Source organism: Rhea americana, unplaced genomic scaffold (genome assembly GCF_003343005.1).
Source record: "Rhea americana isolate MKP2758 unplaced genomic scaffold, rheAme1 scaffold_0, whole genome shotgun sequence".
NCBI classification, from domain to species: Eukaryota; Metazoa; Chordata; class Aves; order Rheiformes; family Rheidae; genus Rhea; species Rhea americana.
In genome coordinates, this window is record NW_028185037.1 from 1,558,956 (window position 1) to 1,582,593 (window position 23,638).

A 23,638-nucleotide genomic window follows, 5' to 3' on the forward strand; every position below is an offset into this window, starting at 1 on the left:
ACTCCCATAACCATAGAATCATAGAATGGTAAGGTTGGAAGGGCCCTCTGGAGATCATCTAGTCCAACCCTCAGCACAGCCCATATGGGGATTAAACCCATGACCTTGGCATTAGCAGCACYGTGCTCTAACCAACTGAGCTAAACCTGCCCCCCRAACAAATACGAAAACAAATATCCTGAACGTATGAAACTACTCAAAAGTTTCATATGCCACTTCAAACCCTGCCTACTGGAAAAAACAAAGTCATACTGTTAAAAGAGGGGGGAAAAGAGCAAATATATTTGGCCAAAGCCAAACAAAGATTTGGACTTAAAGAACCTCATTTCTCATCAATATGAAGTTACCTGMAATTTGGCTTTCTAATCACTGTCCRAATAGCAACCAACCGGTATACAATATGATCAACTCCTAAAGGGCTGGCAGACTAAGGACATGTAAGTTATCTTGCTGACAGCCAGGATCTGCCCAAAAGTGAGCATAAAGACTGCACTGCAGAATGCAGTCCAGCATTTCGGCCTTAAGGGAACTTAGTGAGCAAAGTAAGATTAATAAATCATTAAACAACATAGATTGACATCCTGGAAGGAAAGCCCCTAAGTGGAGGGCAAGAAAATAAATCCCAACATCAACAGTTGCCTAAGGGAAAGAAAGATAACATACATAGTACTACCAAGTGTAACTAGAATCTTTCACAAACTCACCAGAGATTTACGAAAAACGGTGTGTTCTCATTTCTCCTTGTTATATCACAAACATGGCTTCTCTTTGTTTCATGGATCCTTAGTAGAATAAAAAACTATGCATTTTCATCCTATTGCCACAGGATATTGCCTTAGGACAACTTCTCATTGAAATGTTTCCTACGAACAATTTTTGTTCCTATACTAATTCAATGAGTAAAAAGTGTTGCTTCCCGATTTCTTCATCCCTGCCACAAAATTACTGTTATTCCTTTATAAGTTAATCAAGCCCAGTTTTCTGCTGCCTTTTTTCCTTACATTTACACAAAATGGAGAGAAGATGTCTACTCAGAACAAGACAATTCTTATAACAGTCTGCAGTAGGGAAATAACTACACACACTATCAAACAGTTGAGAATCAGATTCATCAGTTTTCCAGTTGCCTTGGAGATCAATCCTAAACTACCTTGATCAGAACTGTATTCTCCTTACTAAAGGAAAGTAAGTCTTCAACATACATATCCCACCACTTTAGCCAGTGAGCATAAAAACTCACATGGAAGGGAGAAAAGAAACACCCTAAAAACACAACTAGGCAACAGTACAGTCAGCAGTCTGTCACTACAAGAGCAATGAAGGTTTCCTGAGTGAATAAATGAAGGCATTAGTTCTGCATGCAATATATGGAAACTTTTTATTTTCAATATCCAGCAACAGCTAGATCCCTAGAAAATAGAAATAGTAGCATTGCTTAATAGTACGCACCAAGATCCAAAGACCCTAGCATTGTGAGCCATCAAGGAAAATCCCAGATACCAAGTTTGCATTGTCACATGAAATAGAAAAAGTAGACACAGTATTTTTGTACTCAAGGAATATAATAATAGTTTATTTTTACACTCAAAGAAACGCCACAGTCATACTTTGATAAATACTGTTTTTGTAATCTTAACTCAGTAACTTTTCCCCTTTACAATAATGTGCTTTCTCAGTGCTTTTATTTGACAGAAAGAAAATCTAACTTAGCCGTTCCACCAAAAAGTTTTCAATAATATCTGATTTTACATACGTATCAGCAGCAAGGAGACATGCTTCACACGCAATAAATACCCACAAGTTTGTCATCTCCGACGSACAGAAAGACTTGGCTTTGTCTCTGTTCCCCCTCCTGGAATTATCATTTGTTAATCAAGAGACCACAGAGCATCCTCACCAACTGCAAACTGTACCTGTGAAGTGAATCTTCATACCAGAGAAAATGCATCTCCAGTCACTACAGAAATCACATCATGAACATTTTAAAGCATTATGTTGAAGATTTAAGTTTCTTAAAAGTCTCATGAGGTGTGAGTTAGCATTTTAGTTTGAATAAAGTGAGCTTTTGAAGTGAACYTCCCCAAATCCCTAGCTGCCCCATGATTTGGTTCACATCACGKAGTAGTCTCAGATCTCCAGAGCTGGATTCCAACCCAGAAGATGCACTCAAAATGCCCCTACCATGCCTCAACCATACACCAACATGTGTTCAGACTGTTGTTGCATGTAAAATAATAAATCTTTAATTGCAGCTTTATGTAAAAGTGATGTTTAATTAGTAGTCAGGTGAAAAAAATCAGTTCTTACATAAGGACTTTTGTTTTGAAAACTGTAAATATTTACAATTAAAAGAGGAAAAAGTTCAGACAAGCAATGTATTTTTCCCCTAATTCCAAGAGACATATTATTTCATTAATCAAGGGACATGGACGCAGGCTCACAAACGGATTAAAATATAACCCCCTTAAGTCAGACTTGAGAGCCCATGGCTAGCTTCATTAGAAACAAAGAAAAATTGAGAGAACTGAAAAGAACAGCAGGAAAGTAGCTTAATACCACATTAGTTTAACAGGCCAAAGCCTAGAGTAACTGCAAATTCCTGAACTGACACAGCACTGGGAGAAAGGAACTAAATTTAGAAAGGACTCAGGTACTGACAGCTCATATAGACCAAGACTGCACACGTTTTGTATAGTGTTCGCTCCAGCTGTGCATCATCCATAGAGAGGCCAGTCTGGCTGATGTATGTAGCCAGCTGTGCCAGTGGGCCAGTGCCATTTCAGCAGCCCAGCAGACGATGTTGGTACCAGGATGTTGTATGTACCTCAAAAAAGGGGAGCTGTGAGCACTGCGGGAACAGTAGGAAGTGAAGTTAAAAATTTACAAATCTAATTATATAAAAATCCCATTACATTTTTTATATATATATATAAAACAATTACACTCCTCCTCTCCACAGGTGCCAGAAGCAATGAACAATCTTAGTTAAATTCAAATGCCCAAGGAAAACCAATATTTCCTTATTTGAAAAGTGATTTGGATGACAAGTCCCATGCTATAACAGACAGTGTTACTGAAGCAAAAGTGATGACAAACCTAACTCCTATTTTGTGCTACGATAGCTTTGTTTGTTTACAGCACAAACTTTGTTTTTTAAATACTTCAAATGAAAGAAGCAAGTAAAAATGAAATGGTTGGCTGAAGAGTTTCTGAAATTATTTTATAATGTAGGTTAAGTTTTAGAAATTTACACGCAGGTCTAAATTTTTCAGGAGAAAATAGTATCTGGTAGTCCAGGCCATTTACTGGATATTAGGGGCAGCTTTCTATTGCAAAGTGACTGTCCCACCTACAGGGCCTGCTCAGTGAGGCTGTGCGCATGCAGAGCTGCGTGGACGCTGAGCCCCTACCCGCGCCACTCGAGCAGGCCGGACTGAAGTCTTTATCTGGGTTCTCTCAGCAGRGCTCCCTAGATGAAGCCCAGCTTCACATCAACACAACAGTGCTCTTCCTGTACAGCGAGGCACGCGGCAGAGTGCACGACTGGCTGCCTTCAAGCAGGGCAACAACAGGTCACAGGGAGAAAGAATCCTAAAATGCCAGCAAAAAACCAGGCACACTGAGATTCACAATGGAAGGAAGAGCAGGACAGGAGGGAAGGTGTCCCCAGGACTCACATCACAGCCAGAGCAGAAAACACTGCAAAGTCAGTGCATCCATTTTGAGGGCCAGATGCTAGAAAAACAAATAGAAATAAAAGAAATGCTACCAAAAACAGTACATCATTCCAGATTTCAGAAAACACGGTAGAACAGCCAGAAGAGGCTGAGTCTACCTCTACTGTAAATCTTGAGCTGCACAGTGCCACTCATGAATTCAGCATTCATCCAAACTCAGCTTTGGATTAGTTACTAGAATTTCACAAGCAGATATTGTTCTTGGCCACATGTAGCCCAAAGAAGGGGAGAGRAAGCGAAGGAAATTGCTTCTTTCAGATAAATACAAGATGCTGAATTCAGCCCCAAAATTTTGAGAACTTGACTGAGTATGTGCCCTTGTTAACAGTCTCCAGTGTACTTCTTTATCTGTTTTGGCCTTACAATAGCATGTTCCCAGTTGACTACTCATATATTGGAGAAGTTGTGTTGAAGCATTAAAAAAAAAAAAAAATGCTCTTGGCATTTATCTCTTTGAATCTTGGGGAACTTTCTTTTTGAATTCCTGAAAAACACTCAACTTTGCCTCTTTGTAGTGTTCTCAAAGGGGTTATGCTGCAAGACATAGTGTTATGACTTATCTACCCTGTACTTTCCAAAAACCAGAAGGGGTTTCTTGTACTTTTAGATTGAAATGGTCCAGTAATATTTATATTGTGGTGCATGTACTTTTATCAACAGCTGAAGGATAYCTTTTACCTATAAAACGTTATAAACATCTTCCAAATAGGAAGCAAAAAAACAAGGTTATTGCTACCTTAATGCAACAACAATTTTTAACCATATTTAGCAAGATGATAATTGGTTTCTACCTTGGAGACAATTTGAGGATCTCTCCTAAGGAGAGAGAACTGCCACACTGCAGACCTTGTGTAGCTACCGTCACATCTTTTACAGCAAAGGGAGATGTTATTGGTAATTTTATTTCCTATCCACTTACCATCTCTGTCCTAGATAACTAATCAAATCACAGACATTAAACAGAAATTCAGAGTCCTCTATTGTCACCAGACAGCTGTAACATAAACACAGCAATATGTTCTCCCTTATTCAAAACTAGGATACCTGAGTCCCCAGGCTGTTTCATTCACTTCATAGCCTTAGCCCTGCACTGTAAAGCAAAGCAGGCTGCCCACAGTCTCTCAAGGTTCCCTTCAAGAGCCACAGTTCTGCCCCTGACAACGTAGCAACTGCTTGCCATCTCTGGAACAAGGAACAGCCAGCATGCTGCCAGCAAGAGAACACTGATTTAATTCATGCTGGAATTTTACCAATCCTAATTTGTCAGTAAGGTTTAACAACCAGCTGTAACRACTTTAAACTGTTAATACACTGGAAAGTACCTGTTTTTAACCTATCAGTATTATTCATATTGCAAGATCACCTAGAAATCACACCATAAAATGGCTCCCATTATTCTAGCTAATTCAATTTGTTGCAAACAGAATAGGCAATAAGTCTCATTGAAAAGGAGTCATAATGTGTGGGGGAAAAAAAAAGATACAGTTCAGGGAAAACTGTAAAGTTCCACTCTTCATTCATTCACCTGAGGAAAGTGGGATAGAGCAGCATGACCTCCAGAGATCCCTTCCACCATAAATTATTCTATGATTCTATGATTTCGTGATCAGAAGTAGAAAGACTAACACATTTCCAGGATGTTTTAGAAAGCTGCCACAATCCTATTATCATTCGTTCGTATATATATGAACACATAAACACTCAAATTCAAAAAGTAAACATTCTGGTTAACAAAGTAGTGTTATACAAATTGGAAGAATGTAAGACTTTCCTTCAAACACTTAGAGGTCTTTCACTGTCTCTAGCTTTCATCTCTTGCCCTTCCAACACGCCGCTCCCATAGCAACTTCGTATTTTCCAACACTCAACCAAAAAGGCAATGCAACTTTAACAACAGTGCTCCAGACACTGACAGACACAAGTCACCGCATCCAGCAGAGACCACRCACCAAAGCACATCACTGAGATAGACAAGGAGATACACAGCTGGTGATTAAGAAAAAAACAGGAGGAGGAGACAGGAGAATCCATCCTGCCTACAGAACTACCTATTTTCTGTTAGAGACAAGACAGACAGAGGTAGGCATCACAGAGTAGCAGAAGTGACAGACTGGGCTTGAGTATCTCCCTTACTACAGAAAAAAATAGATTAACTGATCTCTCTCTCCACATAAAAAACCTTCTAAAAAGGTTAAAAAAAATCAGAAGAACAGAAAGGACATTTCACACACACACAAAAAAAGCTTCCTGGTAGTATCTAAATTTGAAATTACTTTTAGGAATGACACTTCTCCTCCTATCCTAGATTAAGGATTTAGTACCTGTAAACACAAACACGTGTTTGGCATGTTTCTCCTCTCTTTTCATTTAATTCTGAAATAACTGTTAATGCCAGACCTAATAAACAGGCTACCTTCAGTCTCCACTGCTGTTCCTCATGTCTAAATTTTCCGCTACATGCTAAAATGAATTTCCACAAATAGTCTAGCAAACAGAAGATATAAAAACTAGCTTTCAAATGGACAGCTCTGCAGAGCACCAAAATTAAGGACTGGRCAGATCAGCTTATGGTTTTCAGAAGATTGATGAATTTAGATCGCCATATTCTTTGATGATCTCAAATAAGACTATCTTGAAAATGTAAAATTTTTCAAAAAAAWTCTGAAACATATTCTACTCTCTATTCATTATTATTAAGCTTACTAGAAAATTATAAATATTAGAAAACACACTGTAAACTTTGCTACATTTGTGGAGCTTCTCTTACARGGAAAAAAGGTTATGTTGACGCTTCATCAAGAAATATACTAATATAGTTGTGAATAGTATCTGAATATAAAATATTTTTGAGAAGGCATTTTAAACAGCCAGTCTTGGTTTCTTTTGGGGGAATATGAAACAATAAGTAATCAAAAAAATGCCTTCAAACAACAAACTAGCTGCAGAGCTGTCCTCTACACATAACTTGATACAACTGACATACACTTCCCAATCTCAGATTGAAGCATGACCCAAAGCTGTCCCACGCCTTCCCGCTTCCTAGTCTAGACTTCTGTAGAATGAAAACATGGGAGCATATATTAAAAAAGAAACCATCCAAACAAGAGACATGATCCCAGTTTGTGCTATGGCACACAAGGKTCAGATTAGCTATAGCCAATGATTCCTCTTTGGGTAAAGAGTTACTGGGCAACTACTGGGAGGAATACACAGTCTATGTTGCCTTGAAAATATGCCATCCAAAAAAGAGAATGATGTTAAAAAATATAGCACCTCTTACGTTTATAAACTTCATGTACCCTTTTCAATACTATTTTATGTAAGGGGCTTTATTACCACACTTGAAGCAATCGAGTTTGTGCCTCATATCACTTAAAATCTTTGCCGCTCAGTTGGCTCCAACCAGGCAGGCTCCTGCTCAGACTACAACTCAAATTCAGGAAGGCAGGCATGTAGAAGAGTCCATCTCACTCATGGTACTCAGCCCAGCTCTGAGGCATGAGCCTGCATTACCTGAGCTCTCATCTCAGCCAGCATGCCACTGCACAAAGATTACTACAGGCTTTTAGCTTACTACTAACTATGACAATATTTAAAATGCTATGCTAAAAGACAGCATATACCTGACACCCTTTTACTTTATACCTGGACTCTTCTCTATGTCTTTTGTCTTTTTGCCTCAACTTTCTTTTTTCAGCAGTGTAAGTTTCCTGTGTTGGAAAAAAAAATCACTAGATAAGTTGTTACCAATCAGGAAACTAAAAAAAGCGCACTTCTTAATACAAAACTACATATGGTAAGAACAGTAAGTAAAGCACTAGGAGATCTAAAAGCAAAGCACTAGGAGATCTAAAAATATATTTTTAAGAAGTCATGGTTTCAACTTATTTAAAAAGTAGAGTGAGAACTATACAGACCTTACTTATGTTCAAAGCAGATTACTGCTTTATCCAGACTAATCAGCTCAGTTCTAGGAAAATTACCATTATAGAAAAAACAATCACCTACATTCTACTTCAATATATAGAATTACAAGTTCATATCCTCACTAATGCTTTGATATATTTTGTCTCCAAAAACATTTAATTTTAGTTGATCTCAGAACATTTATGGTAGTCTTGAGAATGCAGGAAGTTCTTTAAAAAAACACACACACAAATTTCAGATCTAAAACAAAAAATGAAAACATCCTGAAAGAATAACAAAGCACAGGGGAAAAGAACTAATGTGCAGCCAGCAGCTTCAGAACCAAACACCCACTCACAACTGGCAATGTATAAGCTGTTAAGAACAAAACGACATGGGAGCTAAAGGTTGAAATGTGAGTCACAGGGAGAAAATACACTTACCTATGAATAGAAAAAGAAGCAATGGATCTAATAAGGGATGCCACTGCTCCAACTTTAGCAGCTTCCACGGCTCCCTGTGATCTGTACTGCACAGTTTCACCGTAAGTGATGAAAGGCTGGTTATAGACAACAATCTTGCCCTTGGCCTCTTGAGCTCTTCTATGGAGTTCTTCAAAAGAGGCTACCACTATGACTTCCGCCGTAATTCCTGAAAAAAAGTATTGCAGTGGTTTTACATAGTTTTACATAATCCTCCTAAAGCCAGTTTTACCTTGACAGAAAAGCATGGACTGTACAGAATAGAGGAAAWAAGACCTAAACACCTAACTTCTTACTGGAAAAGAAAGGCTATGTAAAATGGTTCGTCAGAGATTGGTACTAAATAGCKGCAATAACACCCTGAAATGAATACATACAGTTCCATAAACCATGCTATTAGATTGGTGTTACAACACAACCTGAAGGGCAAGGAGAATACATGCGGGAAYGCTGTTCCCTAAATGTGTTTTAAATGCTTGACTGCAACCATTTACAGCACAAAAAACATTCAGAAAAGCTGCCTACGGGATTAATAAAAGAAAGATAGTTATCTTTTCATGGAATTGTTTTGATATGTTGCTAAACAACTGAAGCTAACATCAGACAAGTGAAAGCATATATTTCTAAACTGAAATACATACAAAATGAACAATCAAAAAATGACCTGAAATTACAGCTTTTACAGTTTCAAAAAAAAATTTACAGTATGTTCATAGGTCAGAAGACCTTCATATTTAATTCAGTAGACTACAGTTTTATTGGATCTCCTTCTGGGGGCTTTCCCAGGGAGCCATCCTTTTCCAATTATCAAGCAGAGAACAAGTATCTACTTTTGGAAAAAATACTTGCACATAGTAAGTTAGATCCCACCCAGCTGTTCGTTTTCAATAGTTGGAATAGCTTTAAATTGCTATGTTGTCTCTCTTGAAAAAACATAGGAATTTATAGATAACTAATTTTTCTTAAAGGCAGAGAAAGCTTCTAACTTTTGAGAACATTAATTTAGGAGCAATATTTCATAGCTTTTAAGAAATAATCCATAAAAGTGACCACTATACTTAAAATCTAATTTTGCTGATTGGTTACAAAAATAAGTGGAAACTGTTAAACAATACGGGCTAAGACTCTTCTTCTAAATATAGAAGAAGTAATAGATGCCTGCAATTTTAGTGTTGCACATTTCACCTAAAGCCACAAAACACATCAATGAAAATTTAAACTAATAACAAATGTCTAGGAAAAATTTGTGGAAGAAGTCAAATTAGCATGTTTATAAAAAGAAAATGATTCTCCTTGAAAGTCCTCAGAGGTTTAAAAAAAAAGTTAAAAGAATTTAATGTTAATACGTTAAAAGAATTATTCAGTGAAGATCTTAAAATCTTCTATTTGAGACTGTAATACATGAGAAAAACTGACAGGAAAAAAAAGAAGATCACCTCTCTTAGCATCAGAGTATCTGGGCTCACGGCTTCTTTAAGATCAAACTACACTGTACTCCAAAACTTGAAGAAACTGCTTCATACAAAAAAAGTCTGCTTTCTTAAGAGCACATCACTTAAGAGGGCAAGACTCTGTAAAACTGCTACAAGAAAAATAAATGCGTTTAGCTCCAGTACTAACCTAGTGTGAGAGGTGTAAAATTTCTAACTGAATAACGATTCAGATTCTTAGCTTTATAAAAAAAGCCACAGAAGATCAAACCAGAAGATCACCTTCAAATTTTACTTAAGTTACTGTTGGCAGGTAGGTGAGCATGTTAGCAGACTCCAGCTGCTTCTAATGAACTACTGGTTCAACTATCTACCTAAGGAACATCCCAGTGACAGGATCATTCTGGGTATGGAACTGTGCCACTGGAAATAAAGCCAGGCATCTGCAAAATTTCATTTTCCACCAGAAAAGTCAAGGTCTCAGTAGGCTGATACTGTAATCCATATTTCATGTTAGCTTTTGAGACTAGCTCACTCCAACGCTCCACTTGGATTCTGTAGCAAGCACTGGGCCAGCATACATTGTATTAGTGATTGCAAGGACTGTAACTGTTCTTGGCATTGCTTTACCGTGTTAATGAACAACCACCAACTCTGGATGTTTTTTAAACAATGCTACAGCCAGCCAGCAACTGCCTCTGATGCTCAAGAAAAAATATGCAGAAGTACATTTTTTTATCATMTCCCTAGAAGGCAGTTGCCTATCAGGAGTTACTTTGTACAGTGAGCTTTATGGGAATTACAACTAAGAGAAAGAATGCAGAGCTGCATCAGTATCTCCGTTTTTGAGTGCTCCAAAAAAAGCTAAATAAAGCAATCAGTTGACAAAGCAAAACAAAGGTTCTCTCTGTATGTTTAACTTAATGGTAGCATGATCTATATAAGGCATCAATTACAGTGCTTTCTATAATAAAACAAAACTTGTGTAACTCATGACTAATTCAGTGTCTCATTTGCACTTTAGCCCCACTTTATACCATTTCAGTCTCATCTATTGAGGTGAAAAAARGAAYGCTTATTTTAAATAATTACATGAACACATGCATACCACACTAAGACTTCCTATGCAAAGGCAGGAATGAAACAAAAAGTCCAACAGATTATCTCAAAGGAAAATGGATTTTGTTTAATGGGAAATGGCTCACCTTACTAAGCCTTTTAGTTAATTAACTGAATTCTACCCCTAACATCTAACAATTTTGTGCCTCAAGACTCTCCTTTCCACATCTCAAGATGTTCTATCTATCTCTTTCTCCTATTATTATCTGATCCAGAACTTGGTTAAGTATTACAGAATGGGATCGTTCAGAACATCCATGCAATGGAGGTAGCTGAATTGTCCACTTACTTAGGTAAAACATTTAAGATTATAACTCACACAATCCAACAGATAAATACAGAGCATTTTAGGAATTAGCTATGTAAAGAGCATTAAGCACAGAAGACAAAATTAAGAACATAAATTAGGCTGAATGTATAAAGCTAAAGACTGTATTTGCTCTTATCAGATGAACTATTATAATATTATTGAGTTGGGCCAGTAAGAATATTTAATACTGTGTGTTTCATTTCATTTTTCATATTAAGTAATAAATTGTACCATGTCATTTTTTAGAATTAGGGTAGAGGAAAGAAGTTAATGGTGGGAACAAGCAGGCAACTTTCAACTACCAGTGAAATGAGCATTATGAAGCCTTCTGTACGCAGAAATGCACATTTCTATCAGTACACTTGGCTAGGCCACAGCTTTGATGATCACACTGCCAATTGAAATAAATTCAGTATGCATGAGCAAAGTCTGAAATCCTTCACAGGCAGGATGAAGGCAAGATTGCAGTTACTCTACAATACCTACAGAAAGTCCCCAAAAAATCCCCCCAAAACCCCCAAACCCCCAATAAACTGAAAACAAACAAAAAACCCTGTAAATCAGCTGTCTGCAGTGTTGTCACGCATCAGAAGTCTGATTCTTGGTGTGAACAATTCTAGCTGGAGAGTCATCTCCCAGCACCTGCTTACCTGCCAGGAATCATGCTAATAGTAGATCAGTTTAAAGGGAATTCCCCAAAAGGTAATTTATTCTCCACAAGATTAAGAAGCACTGAACACCATTTTAGTATCTGGAGTTACATCTCTATCTGTGTTACTAACAGGTTTCAGACACCACTAAGAAAAACACTAGAATTCATTTGGGAATTCACAAAGGAAATCTCATATGGAATATTGTTGCTGGTTTTGGCCACACCAGGGCAAGACACAGTAAAATTTTCCCATGTCAAGTATCAGGAATTCCTAAGATTTGGAGACCCAGTCTCTGTTGATTTACTTATTATGATCCTGCACTCAGTTGTTAAATGCATACAAATTCAACAGAATCAGTTACAACGAAAAGCTATATTTCAAAAGGAATTTAGCAAAGCCACAAAAATCATTTGCATACTGTTTAACTGTTTTGGGATAGTAATTTCCTGATCCCTTAATTAAGAACAATCTTACTCTTATTCTTTTTTTTCAGCTGTCTCATATTTGTTATCCACTTGAACAGGAACAGTCCCTTGGAGACCCATTCTAAAAACATTTGCAGCCATCACTAATTTGACAGTAAATTTTTGTGCAACAGCAAGTGAACAACTCCACCCTACAAACCTTCCAAAACTTCATTTACTTCACACTGTGCTACCATGAGAATTATGATTCCTCTCACAAATCACACTATGGAACAGCGATGCTGATGATCCATTCCTACTGGAGCTACCATGGGCAAATAAATAATCTGAYGGGCAAGGCAATTTTTGCTTGAAACAATAAAAATACCTTATTTATAGGTCTAGACATAAAAAAGCTGGGAACTACATTAGCTAAATCTCCACTAAATTTTCATGTATGTTAGATACTTAATTTTTTTCAACCTACAGATAAAAGATTGCCCAAAATACCAACATACAAAGTCAGTGATGTATCTGCTTGCTCTGGTACTGGTGGGGATTCTGAAACTGGGGAAGAGCACACCTGAAATGCCCCCTACTTCTGCAGTCATGACAGCCAGAGGGAAAGAGTTTTACTCCCCATCCCTTTCATCAGAAGAGGGCCAGACATCAGCACCACTAAATCAAGACTCTTCTTCATGGTAGGAGGAAGATAAAGAAAGAGTAGGAGCAGCAACATACCATGAGAGCAATGCGAGGTGCCTACCCGACGACTGCTGCCCTGCAGAGTATGTACATCAGACTGCTGTTTCCCTGTTTCTTGCCTATTGCATGGCTGCCACAGTTTCTCAGATTTCTCCATCTCAGGTCTTCCACAAAGCAAATTTTACCAGGAAGCTGCCACAACATGGTATATTGTATTCCTGGCCAACCCTGGGTGCAAACATGTAGAAGCTACAAGCTTTTCCAAATTTAGTCTGGCCAATCCAGCTGTCCTTCAGACTCAACCACCTTCCCTTCCCCTCCAGCAGCTCCCCAAGATGAAAATATTATGCTTGTGCTTCTTTCAGAAATGGCCCACATGCACTCTCTATTTTTGCRTATTTGCACAATATGCAGTTTCATGAAGTTGCAGAGAACCTAGAATTTTTTGGCATGGACTATAGGAAATAGCTGCATTGCAACAGCTGCGCTGCAATGTAAGTTGCAGCGTAGCAGCTGGGATGTGCTGTTCTTGGATAAAAATGGCAGTCCTGAATCTGGTTTCCTCCACATGCTACAGCACTCCTCATAGCACCTGAGCATGTGCCAAGACCAATGTTTCTGCATGGCAATGTAAAGAAATGAAATATTCAAAAGCAAAAGGGTAAATATATATGCTTGGAGATAAAGGAAGAAAGGAAGTTCCTTGGACAATTCAAAGAAAGAGGCTTTGGGGAGTAGAAGGAAAGGGAAATTTATTCTTTAAAAATAAGAAAGGTTAGAGACCTGCCTTGATATATTATTTAGGCTTAGCATCCTCTAAAGTCAGCCTGAAAAAACATTTTTCCCCTCAGTTTGTGTCTTACCTCTTCAAATCTTGAGCTCCATCTTAAATTCCAATCTCTGCCAAGACTGGAGGTGTTCCTATGTTTATGTTACCACCACCAAGAGGACGCTGCTTCAGACTGGTGGGTTTGTCCTTTAACAAGATTTTTTTTTTTTTTGAAAAGAAATAACTTCTCTTTTGTGTGCATTTTCAGCAGCACCAAAGGAAAAGCAGTGGAACTCTGCTTTGGTGCATTTTCTAAAGCAAACAAAAGGAAAGTTTTCTGCAGCAGCACTCAAGTGTCCGGGGTGGTTAAGCTTATCCTATAGAACGCCTCAAAGATTTTCTCAGACTTCTTGAGAAAATAAAGGTTTACAAGGGGTTGTCACTTACCAGTGGGCTTATGCCAAATGCTTCTTAATGGAATAATTTCCWACAAATAATGAATTTGTAATGGAACCACCCGCTTATCATCCTCTGCACAACTCATCTCTAAAATCATAGGCTATGAACAAGCACGATTAAGAGCTAGCATCTGTCATGCTTTCTAATATATTTTTAAAAACACATGACTTTCCAGCTCTCTCTAGGAATTAGTTCAGCCTTGCCCAGAAGTTGCAAAGAATTCAAGAAGATTTTCAAAAAAACTAACTCAAATTTTGAGTTCATAATGAATATCATCAAATTAAGGCTAGTGTCAGGCTGAGGCAAATGAAAGATTCATATCATTACAGTTTTTCTCCTTTAAAAGCTATTAGCATGTACTGAAAATTTAAAATATTCCTAATTTAACATCTAATTTAAAATATTTCTAATTAACACCTAGAARCATCTTTTCTTAATCAACACATATCAATATGTATTAAAATGAATTATAATACGAAGAAAAAAGTAAATATTTTAGGGGAGACTGGGAAACTAAGAGAAAGGCTTTTATCAAATAACGATTTTGTAAAATCTGAATACGCTTTTGGAAAATGTGACCTCACCTACTCTGTGGAACAGTAAGAAGAATTACTTCATGAAATTACATAGCAGAGTTATCCAAAAGGAGATGAGGCTATTCAGCTCTGATGCACAGCATAGAGACTAAACTTATTACACAGTTATTTAAGAGCAACATAGAGAAAAATAAACACTATAAAATGGTTACATTTTTTAAAATATCACTTACAATTTCCAAAAGGTATTGGATCTCATTATAGAAGTTTGGTTTATAAAACTGGTAGTTTATTGTGCAGCAATACCCMTAGCACAAAACCCTGGAAGCCAGAAAAGTAGAGCAATAGATCCAGAAAGGGCTTTACTTTAGCACCAGAGTATCTGATTCTCCCAGGCACAGCCCCAAATAGAATATAGGTTTGCTAATATAATGTGTGGGGATAATCAGGAACCCAAAGATAGGATCCAGGAAAGCCAGTTTCTCAGTGCACAGGTGCCCAAGGTAGTCAGCAGGAAATACCAAGGGAACCATTCCCWTCTTAGAGTATCAACATGCCAGTCATTTCAGGTATTTCTCTGTGAGCGAAGGTGACAATACCCTCTTAAACCCCAGCTATGCAAGCACTTCCCATGCATGCAGAAGGTCATGTTCAAATTCTGCCTCCATCCAGTCTGAGGTATAAACTTAAGCCTGGACTTTACACCAAGGTAACCTCCCCGAACTTAATGATGCAGAAAAGAGTCAAGCCCAGAAAATTAAATTTTCAGTTGATGACAGTCCATACAGTACACTTGAATATTCATTAAAGCAGCAACTGGAAACCTTGGTCTTCCCCTCAAAATCACAGAGATGCTCCTACTTCTTAAATCTTTTAACACCCCATTGGACTAAATTGTGGCCCAGATGCTAGGCCACTGAACACTATAGTGTACACGGTCCTAACGGATGTGATCGTTAATGTTCCAAGAGACCTAGTAGCATAATTATTATATTTCAAACAGCACTGCCTAAATAATAATATAAAATAATCCAGCCACCCAGTGCTTAGACTGATAATCTCATGATGTGACTCTATAGCTCCTTATGCACAGAAAATAGGGATCCACTAAAGACATAGCAAAGGATGTGCCTTGCGCTATTCTCTTATGCTTACAGTTCCTCCCCTCTGTTCTTAGCACTGATGCCCCTGAAGAAAGCATGTACCTAAGTCTGTTCCTTCAAATGGATCTCACTTTCCCCCATAGCTCAGTGTCCATCCAAGATGCAGATAACTCAAGTATAATTATTTTGATAAGCATTTAAATTAACAAAAACCCAACAAAAAAAGTTAATATAGCTCACTTCTGTAATCCACTTCACCACTAAGAAATACAAAAGGATCATCAATGCTGGGGGGAAAAAAAAGGAGGCAGAATTGGGGTCAGACCGCTAACTTTGGCAGCATCCCTGGCTTAAAGGACTGTAAGCCTACAGCAACATCAACASCATCAACAGCTTTGTGACACATATCGTCCCCATTTTTTAAACAACAGTCTGGAACCACTTTCATATTATGTAGGTGGCAAAACTCCCACTACCTTCTAAAAGAGCAAGACTGGACCAAATGTTGTTGATAGTTAAACAAAAAATCCCACGCTTCTAACAAACAAACCAGGAAAAAGTCTGTCAATATTTCATCTTTTTAGTCATATTATTTCAGTTTCTTTGTAACAAATAGTAAATAGAATYCAGAGAATGCTCCTTTTTAGGAGAAACATTTAGGGTAGGCTATACTCTGGGGTTTATTTTACTTGTCAGTATTCTTTAGAATGAAATGGCAAGGTCATACACCCATCAGRAAAAATAACATGCATTTTAAAACACATGCAAAAAATACGAATTCTTTGATACTTTATGGTCAAACATCTGCTAAACTACTACTTTTCCTCAATTACGGGATTCCCAAAGCAGCAATTATATCTATTTTCCTCAGGATTTTGGGGATATAATCAGTACTWCCAGAAATCAACAGTCTCTCTCTCTCTTTCTCTCTATATATATCTGTATGTCTTGCCAATGCAGGAAACACTGGAAATGAGAAAAGGACATTGCCCAAATATGGTAAAACTCTAGTTTATTAACTCCCTAGAGTAAGAACTTTCTAACACTGAATCTCATTTGTTAACTACAAGTCCACTTCTATGAGATGGTGACCATTCTCAGCCTCTGTTGACTTCTGGAAATCCACATCACTCTGCATTTCATTTTTTTTCTTCCCCTCAATAGCACAGGCATGAAAGTTATTCCCTCCTTGTTACTAGATCAAAGGAAGTGAAAACTTTCTCTTTGACCCAACACCTTCGAATCTTGGAATACCCTGAAAAGAAGTACATTTTTTCTCTTGAATAAAAATGCTAACCTTTTCTCCCCTGCCTTTGTTGTTTAAGTCAGAGTGAATGTGGAAAGCTGACATCTTGGCAAATTGGCCAGTTCTGAAGAAGAAAATATGGAAATGTGGATTTCAAGAAAGTCAGGAAATCCAAGCAGATCCAAGAAGTGGGCAATCTCTGGCTGAGTCCCGTAAGATTTTCAATCCCATAGGCATGGGTCAAATAGACAACCTAGAGGAAACGAGACATTCCTTGTAGCTTGCAGTCAATGTTGACTCCAACTCTTGGAATCTWTTCTGCACAGCATATGCTGAAATGTAAAGTGAGCAGCCTTAGGATGTATTCCGGCCATTGAGTCATTCTTAGGAAACACAGGTTTGAATGGCTGCGGACAGAAGGGAAAACAAACCTTGAATTTCTAAGACCCAAGGCCAGGTTTCTAACCAATATTACACTACTGCAGTTTTAACGAAGAGCCCTTCAGAAAACTTACTCTAGAAACCGACTTCCAGGAAGAGCTCGAAGGCCATAGAAAAGCCTCTGAATTCCAGCATGTGGCACTATGCACATCCAGAGAGAAGCAGCACTTTAAACAGTCAGTGTTTCCTGCTTTCTTAGTTCATCAGGTCTCAAACCTGGGAGCATATAGTGGGAAGGGAGGAACACATAACATAGCTTACTTAGAGGATGAGAAAGCATGAAATGCTCTGCTGTTCCTACCAGTGGGTAAGAAYAGTCACCACCTCCCATCTTAACCCTGTTCCTAGATGGTAAAAGACAAGCAGTGCAACCAGTGCTGTCCTCCGTAAGTGYGCAAATGGAGATCAGTAGGGTCAAGGAAGAGATCTGCTGGGGCTCTGCAGAGACAAAGCCTGGAACATACCTGAATGGGAACACTGTTTTAGAAGAAACMTGTGATTTGTGGTGTGCAATAACCTCAGAGCTAATATGAGACACTCTTCAGAGACCATCTGTACAGTCCACTCCAGACACAGCTCTTAAGCGTGTCTCTGCCCTCACACAGTGCAGGTGGAGCCTGGCACTTCAGGTGGGATCTGCAGAATAGACATCTTCAGTTTAGGCCTCAACATTTAAACGGTCTCCGTATTATAGCTTAGCATGACATCGGGAGAACTTCTGAACATCTGATTCCATGCAGCAACCACAGTTCAGTGCCAGAAGAATCAGCATTAAACATCTCTTAATAAACTGTATTATTTTTATTGCAGAATGACTCACATTCCCACAGCTTCTTGGCCAGAACAAAATAAATTAGTACTGCTGATGTTCCCTCAATGAGGGAAATTGTTTGAATATTTCAAATATGATTTACGGTATTTGCTTACTCCTTTTTCTCAAGAAGGGCACAGTGAAAAATGACTAGTTAAACCACAGTGAACAGATCTGGGAATAAATTCCTCAGGAGACAGCAGTGATGAGAGGACAGTTTTAAAAAAAAAAATCCAAACATGCGTTTTTTATGCCATGTTTGGGATGAGTGGAAGTTTCAGGACTGACACTCTTCTGAGCAGCACACCTTCCAATTCCCTTGCCTGTTTGCCTTACGAGGTTGRTGACGAGAGGCTCCTGTCGGGCGTTTCTGTCAGTCAGGCAGGTGGTTCAGCCAYTGGAAGAATGAGAGCCCAGAGCCCAGCAGGAACCGGCAACCCTGCGTGTTCTCCCCCAGCACGCAAATCTGCCACAGCACAGGCAGACCGAGATAAGACCAGCGGAAATTTTAAGTCATGAACACTAAGATAGATTTTTAAGTAACAAGGTAAGTAATTTAATCAAAATGATTCCAAGTGTGAGGAGCTGCCCCCTCTTATCTGAGAGATCTAATAACCGTATGTTTTTTCTAATACTAACACATACACCATTTGAAAAGCATGGCAGATTTCAGGGCAAAGTAAGATAGTGAGGAAGAATATGCTGGGTTTTACCATCTCTCAGTATAAAGCAGCACTGATTAATATAATTTTATCTCCCAATATATTATCAGTCACAGGTACCAGCCTGAACATTCAGTTGTCAACATTAGATGTTCARAGACAGAAAAGAAGAACCTGATCAGCAATTTTGAGCATATTTTAAGGAGTAAATTCAGTATCTCTCCTAACAAAAAAGYCAAACTGAAGAGTAAGATAAAGCAAATGCAAGTAACTAGACAATTGAGGAAGGGAAGCTGTGAACAGGCTAGTTATTCCTCACAAGGTGTGAATATGTTCAGCAAGATTAAATTKTAGGTTCTCTTTGCAGGGTCAGTAACACTTGTTTAAAACCAAAAATAGTTGTAACTTTAGCTTCCTTTTTAGGCAGCTTGGAACAGGAGTGGAATGGATACAGAGTAAGYTGTAGGTTTAACCTATGCCATAAATATTCACCTGCCCAAGCATTAAGCCTTAGACATATCATGCAATAAACAGATGTTCTTAGTGGTTTTAATTGTTTTGCATTTTAGACAGATGTTCACCTGAACATCACAAAAACACATTGRACAAAATATTCCACAGCAATTTGTCAAAACAAATACATGTTTTCCAAATGTATCTTAAATTTACCTTTTTTATTTTATTGTATTTTGAAGGACTACATTTTTTCCTAAAATGTAGGAATTTCAACAGAGGAGTAGAGTCTTTGGCAAGAAGYTTCAACAGTGCTAAAAAAGTAAGGCTTCCTGGAAACAGATCTAACAGAGCTTATGCATCAATGGTGATACTAGACAACAGTTCAATGAGATTGGACTTGACCGAATTGCTTCACTTAAACCATGTTACACATAAAAGTTCTAGCAAGACAGTAGCTTGTCTTACAGAACTACTACAGCTGGAAGAAAACTTCCATTTGTCCACCAAGAGAGGATTTTACTATAATATACTTCTGATGCTGAAAAGCAACTGATAGTTAATTCTAAAAGGAAGTACTGTTACCTTCTGGAGGAGTTGCAACGCTGCTCCCAAGCCCTAAAATAGCAATGCTGTGATTCCTTGGTTCCAGCATCACTGCAAATTCTTCTCCTCTTTCCCAGTGAGGCACTTTTACAGTCTCTAGATGCACATTTTCCAGTCTATCTTCCTGCAGGGCACTGAACATATACTTGATGGCTGCATCTAGATTCTTTGAACCACTGAGTCTAGGTCCTATGGTATCAGCAAAAACTGCTAATCTTTCATACGATCTATTCTGAGCTTTTCCATGAACAGCAAGATCAATAATAGCTTTAGCAATATTGGAATAGCCAGCAATCTCTTTTTTAATGTCTTTAAATGTTTTGGGGTAATTGCCATCTCTGCTCAAAGATTTCCCAGCATATTGTGGTAAGAAATTCACMAAAAACATTAAGAATAGGTACTTCATTTTTTTTCTCTTTTCTTTTCCACAGATGATCTGTTGGGAGAGAGAAAAAAAAAAGACTATGTCAAACCATACAGCTATCAGCAATACTCTTTTTTTGTTATTTGGATTGGCAGACAGAACAAAATGAAAACAAATCAGTTTATCATGAAAATGCTTTGATCAGAATTGGCAGAAAAGTAAATTCCACTTGGAGGCAGAATTATTGAAAGCAAMTGAAAAAGATACTTAGACAACTGGACACAACCTTTGTTGTGGTCTTCAGAAATGTCCTTGGAATGCASCATCTCCCTAATAAGCCTATCCTTCACTAAATAAAAACCCAGTGCTGCTTCCATCCGGTGGGAGCTTTGCAACTGCTTCTCCTAGAAGCAGGGTTTSCCAGAAGTGTTGAATCAAATGTCTTCACACAAAACATCCGGACAGAAAGCTTTCTTAAACCATTCATGAATAAAACTGCTTCTAAATCTCTATATTCATAAATCAGAAAAGCAGTTTCTATTGCACTACAAAAATCTCAAAATAATTCAGATCCGATGCCTCCCTGAAGAATGTAGTAATTTCTTCATTGCATAAATCTATATATAACCTGAGAAACAAAACTTCTGATTTTCTGGTGTGTCACTTAAGGGCTGATTTCAACAGTGYTATACAGAGAGGCATCACCAGAGATGTGGATTCTCTATTTGAATACTGAGAGTTATCTGTGTTAAGGCCTTAGAGTTTATCCATGTTTCCAAATTTTCARTCTCATAAAAATGACACAGTGTTAACTGAATGAAATCGCCAGAATCAGCTGGAGTGCTTGCAAAGTCCTTTCATAACACAGGAAGTATGACTATCAGAACGCAGAATATATAAAGGCTTTTACTGTTATATACAGAAGGGAATATAATTGTTTCATTTCCTTTGAATTTAAACTGAGCTGCTATTTGAATGATAAATATTACACTCTAATACTAAACACCTAAAAATTAATAAGACCATTAAATCAGTCCTACATGTGCAGTGAGTAAGAGACAAACATACAACAAAAGGTATTCCTTTTTTTTTTCCCCCAGAGTATTGTACTGGAGCTTTAATCGAGAGTATTAATTCTTAATAGCTTTATGGAGTAGGTGAAGTTTCACAATAGCCAAATAACTTTGTAAATGATAAGATCAGAAGACACCAGAGTGTGCATCTCATTTGAAGCTTGCAGGACATGGTTTGCAAGATATTCCTGAATTAATTCCCAGTACTAGAAGCTACATAGTAAACTAGCAGCCAAATCAATYCCTGAGAGAATAAAAGTGAGGTTAYACCAGTTTYGTAYCTYTGGCAGAGYATGCCACAGYTGTATTCAAAGCTTCTGCAAGCCTCATTCTCAATAAGCTAAGCTAAAAAACTACCGTTCCACATATGTTTGTTACAACAAACCRCAGACAGCTGAATTCACTTCCTCGCGGTATTCATTTTGGTCCTTTTCCCAGCATTTAAAAAATAAAAAAYAAGGCTTTGAAAAAATGAAATTACCTTCACATAACAATGAATATTGACATCTCCTATATTTCTCCATTCTCCTGTCTCAGTTCCTCTCCYGTCCCCCAGTAGTTTCATGCATATCTGTATTTTTACATAGAAATCTTTGTGAAGGTTTCAGGAACTATCAGTTTGACTTCTCATTCAAAATGAAAATGTTGAGGTCAACAAAAAATCTAGAAAAKTCAAATATAAATGTTAAAGTCCTGGTCTGAAAGCAGTACACAAATGCACAGTTGCCACACTATTTTTTTTTCTGTTTTTAATTCACCTTATCCTTCCAAAGCAGCTTCATCTTAAAAATGACAATAAAGATCTAAACAGCCTCTTGGCTGTCTAAARGCTTTAAAGCAATATTCTTTTTCCCCATGTGGGAAGATATCTCCTCCAAACTTCACTCTTAAAAATGAGCAGCAAGAGGAGCACTAGGGAAAATGTGGGCCYRCTACTGAATGGGGYGGGGGCCCTGGTGACAAGGGATACAGAGAAGGCAGAATTACTGAATGCCTTCTTTGCTTCAGTCTTCACTGCTAAGGGCAGCCCCCAGGAAGCCCAGAGCCTGGACGTGAGGGAGAAAGTCTGGAGAAGGGAAGACTTTCCTTTGGTTGAGGAGGATAGGATTAGAGACCTTCTGGGCAGGCTAGACATCCACAAATCCATAGGCCCGGATGGGCTGCACCCACAGGTACTGAGGGAGCCAGTGGGTGTTGTTGCCAGGCCGCTGTCCATCATCTTTGAAAAGTCCTGGAGAACTGGAGAGGAGCCTGAGCACTGGAAGAAAGCCAATGTCACTCCAGTCTTCAAGAGGGGCAAGAAGGAGGACCGAGGCAACTACAGGTCAGCCTCACCTCCATCCCTGCAAAGGGGATGGAGCAGCTCATTCTGGATGTCATCTCCAGACATATGGAGGAGAAGTAGGTGGTCAGGAGTAGCCAGCATGGATTCACCAAGGGGAAATCCTGCTTAACCAATCTGAGAGCCTTCTATGATGGAATGACTGGCTGGGTAGATGAGGGGAGTGCAGTGGACGTTGTGTCCCTTGACTTCAGCAAGGCTTTTGACACTGCCTCCCATAACATCCTCCTAGGCAAGCTCAGGAAGTGTGGGTTAGATGAGTGGACAGTGAGGTGCATTGAGAGCTGGCTGAAAGGCAGAGCTCAGAGGGTTGTCATCAGTGGCGTGGAGTCTAGTTGGAGGCCTGTGGCTAGTGGTGTCCCCCAGGGCTCAGTACGGGGTCCCATCCTGTTCAACTTTTTCATCAACAACCTGGATGAGGGGATGGAGTGCCTCCTCAGCAAGTTTGCTGATGATACCAAGCTGGGAGGAGTGGCTGATGCACCAGAGGGCTGTGCTGCCATTCAGAGAGACCTGGACAGGCTGGAGAGCTGGGCAGAGAGGAACCTCCTGAGGTTCAACAAGGGCAAGTGCAGAGTCCTGCACCTAGGGAAAAATAACCCTAGGCACCAGGACAAGATGGGGGCTGACCTTCTGGAGAGCAGCTCTGCAGAGAAGGACCTAGGAGTGCTGGTGGATGACAGACTGACCACAAGCCAGCAATGTGCCCTTGTGGCCAGGAAAGCCAATGGTCTCCTGGGCTGCATTAGGAAGAGTGTTGCCAGCAGGTGGAGGGAGGTGATCCTGCCGCTCAGGGAGGCCTCACCTTGAGCACTGTGTCCAGTTCTGGGCTCCCCAGTACAACAGAGACATGGAGCTACTGGAGAGAGTCCAGCATATGGCTACAAAGATGATCAGAGGACTGGAGCACCTGCCCTATGAGGAACGGCTGCGAGAGCTGGGCCTCTTCAGCCTGGGGAAGAGAAGACTGAGGGGGGATCTGATCAATGTGTACCAGTACCTGAAGGGAGGGTGTCAAGGGGACAGG

General features: G+C 39.0%; 1 protein-coding gene across 3 annotated transcripts in view; it reads right to left on the reverse strand.

The window, feature by feature from the left end:
- CPQ (carboxypeptidase Q) overlaps positions 1-23,638 on the reverse strand; it is a 160,118-nt gene that overhangs the window by 118,535 nt on the left and 17,945 nt on the right. For all 3 annotated transcript variants that reach the window (XM_085303062.1, XM_085302892.1, XM_085302976.1), the window contains 2 exons: positions 19,812-20,268; positions 8,087-8,294 (listed from right to left, as the gene is read on the reverse strand). In XM_085303062.1, coding sequence (XP_085159188.1) covers positions 8,087-8,294; positions 19,812-20,238 — 635 coding nt within the window. In that variant the 5' untranslated portion in view covers positions 20,239-20,268. The remainder of the gene's footprint in view (positions 1-8,086; positions 8,295-19,811; positions 20,269-23,638) is intronic.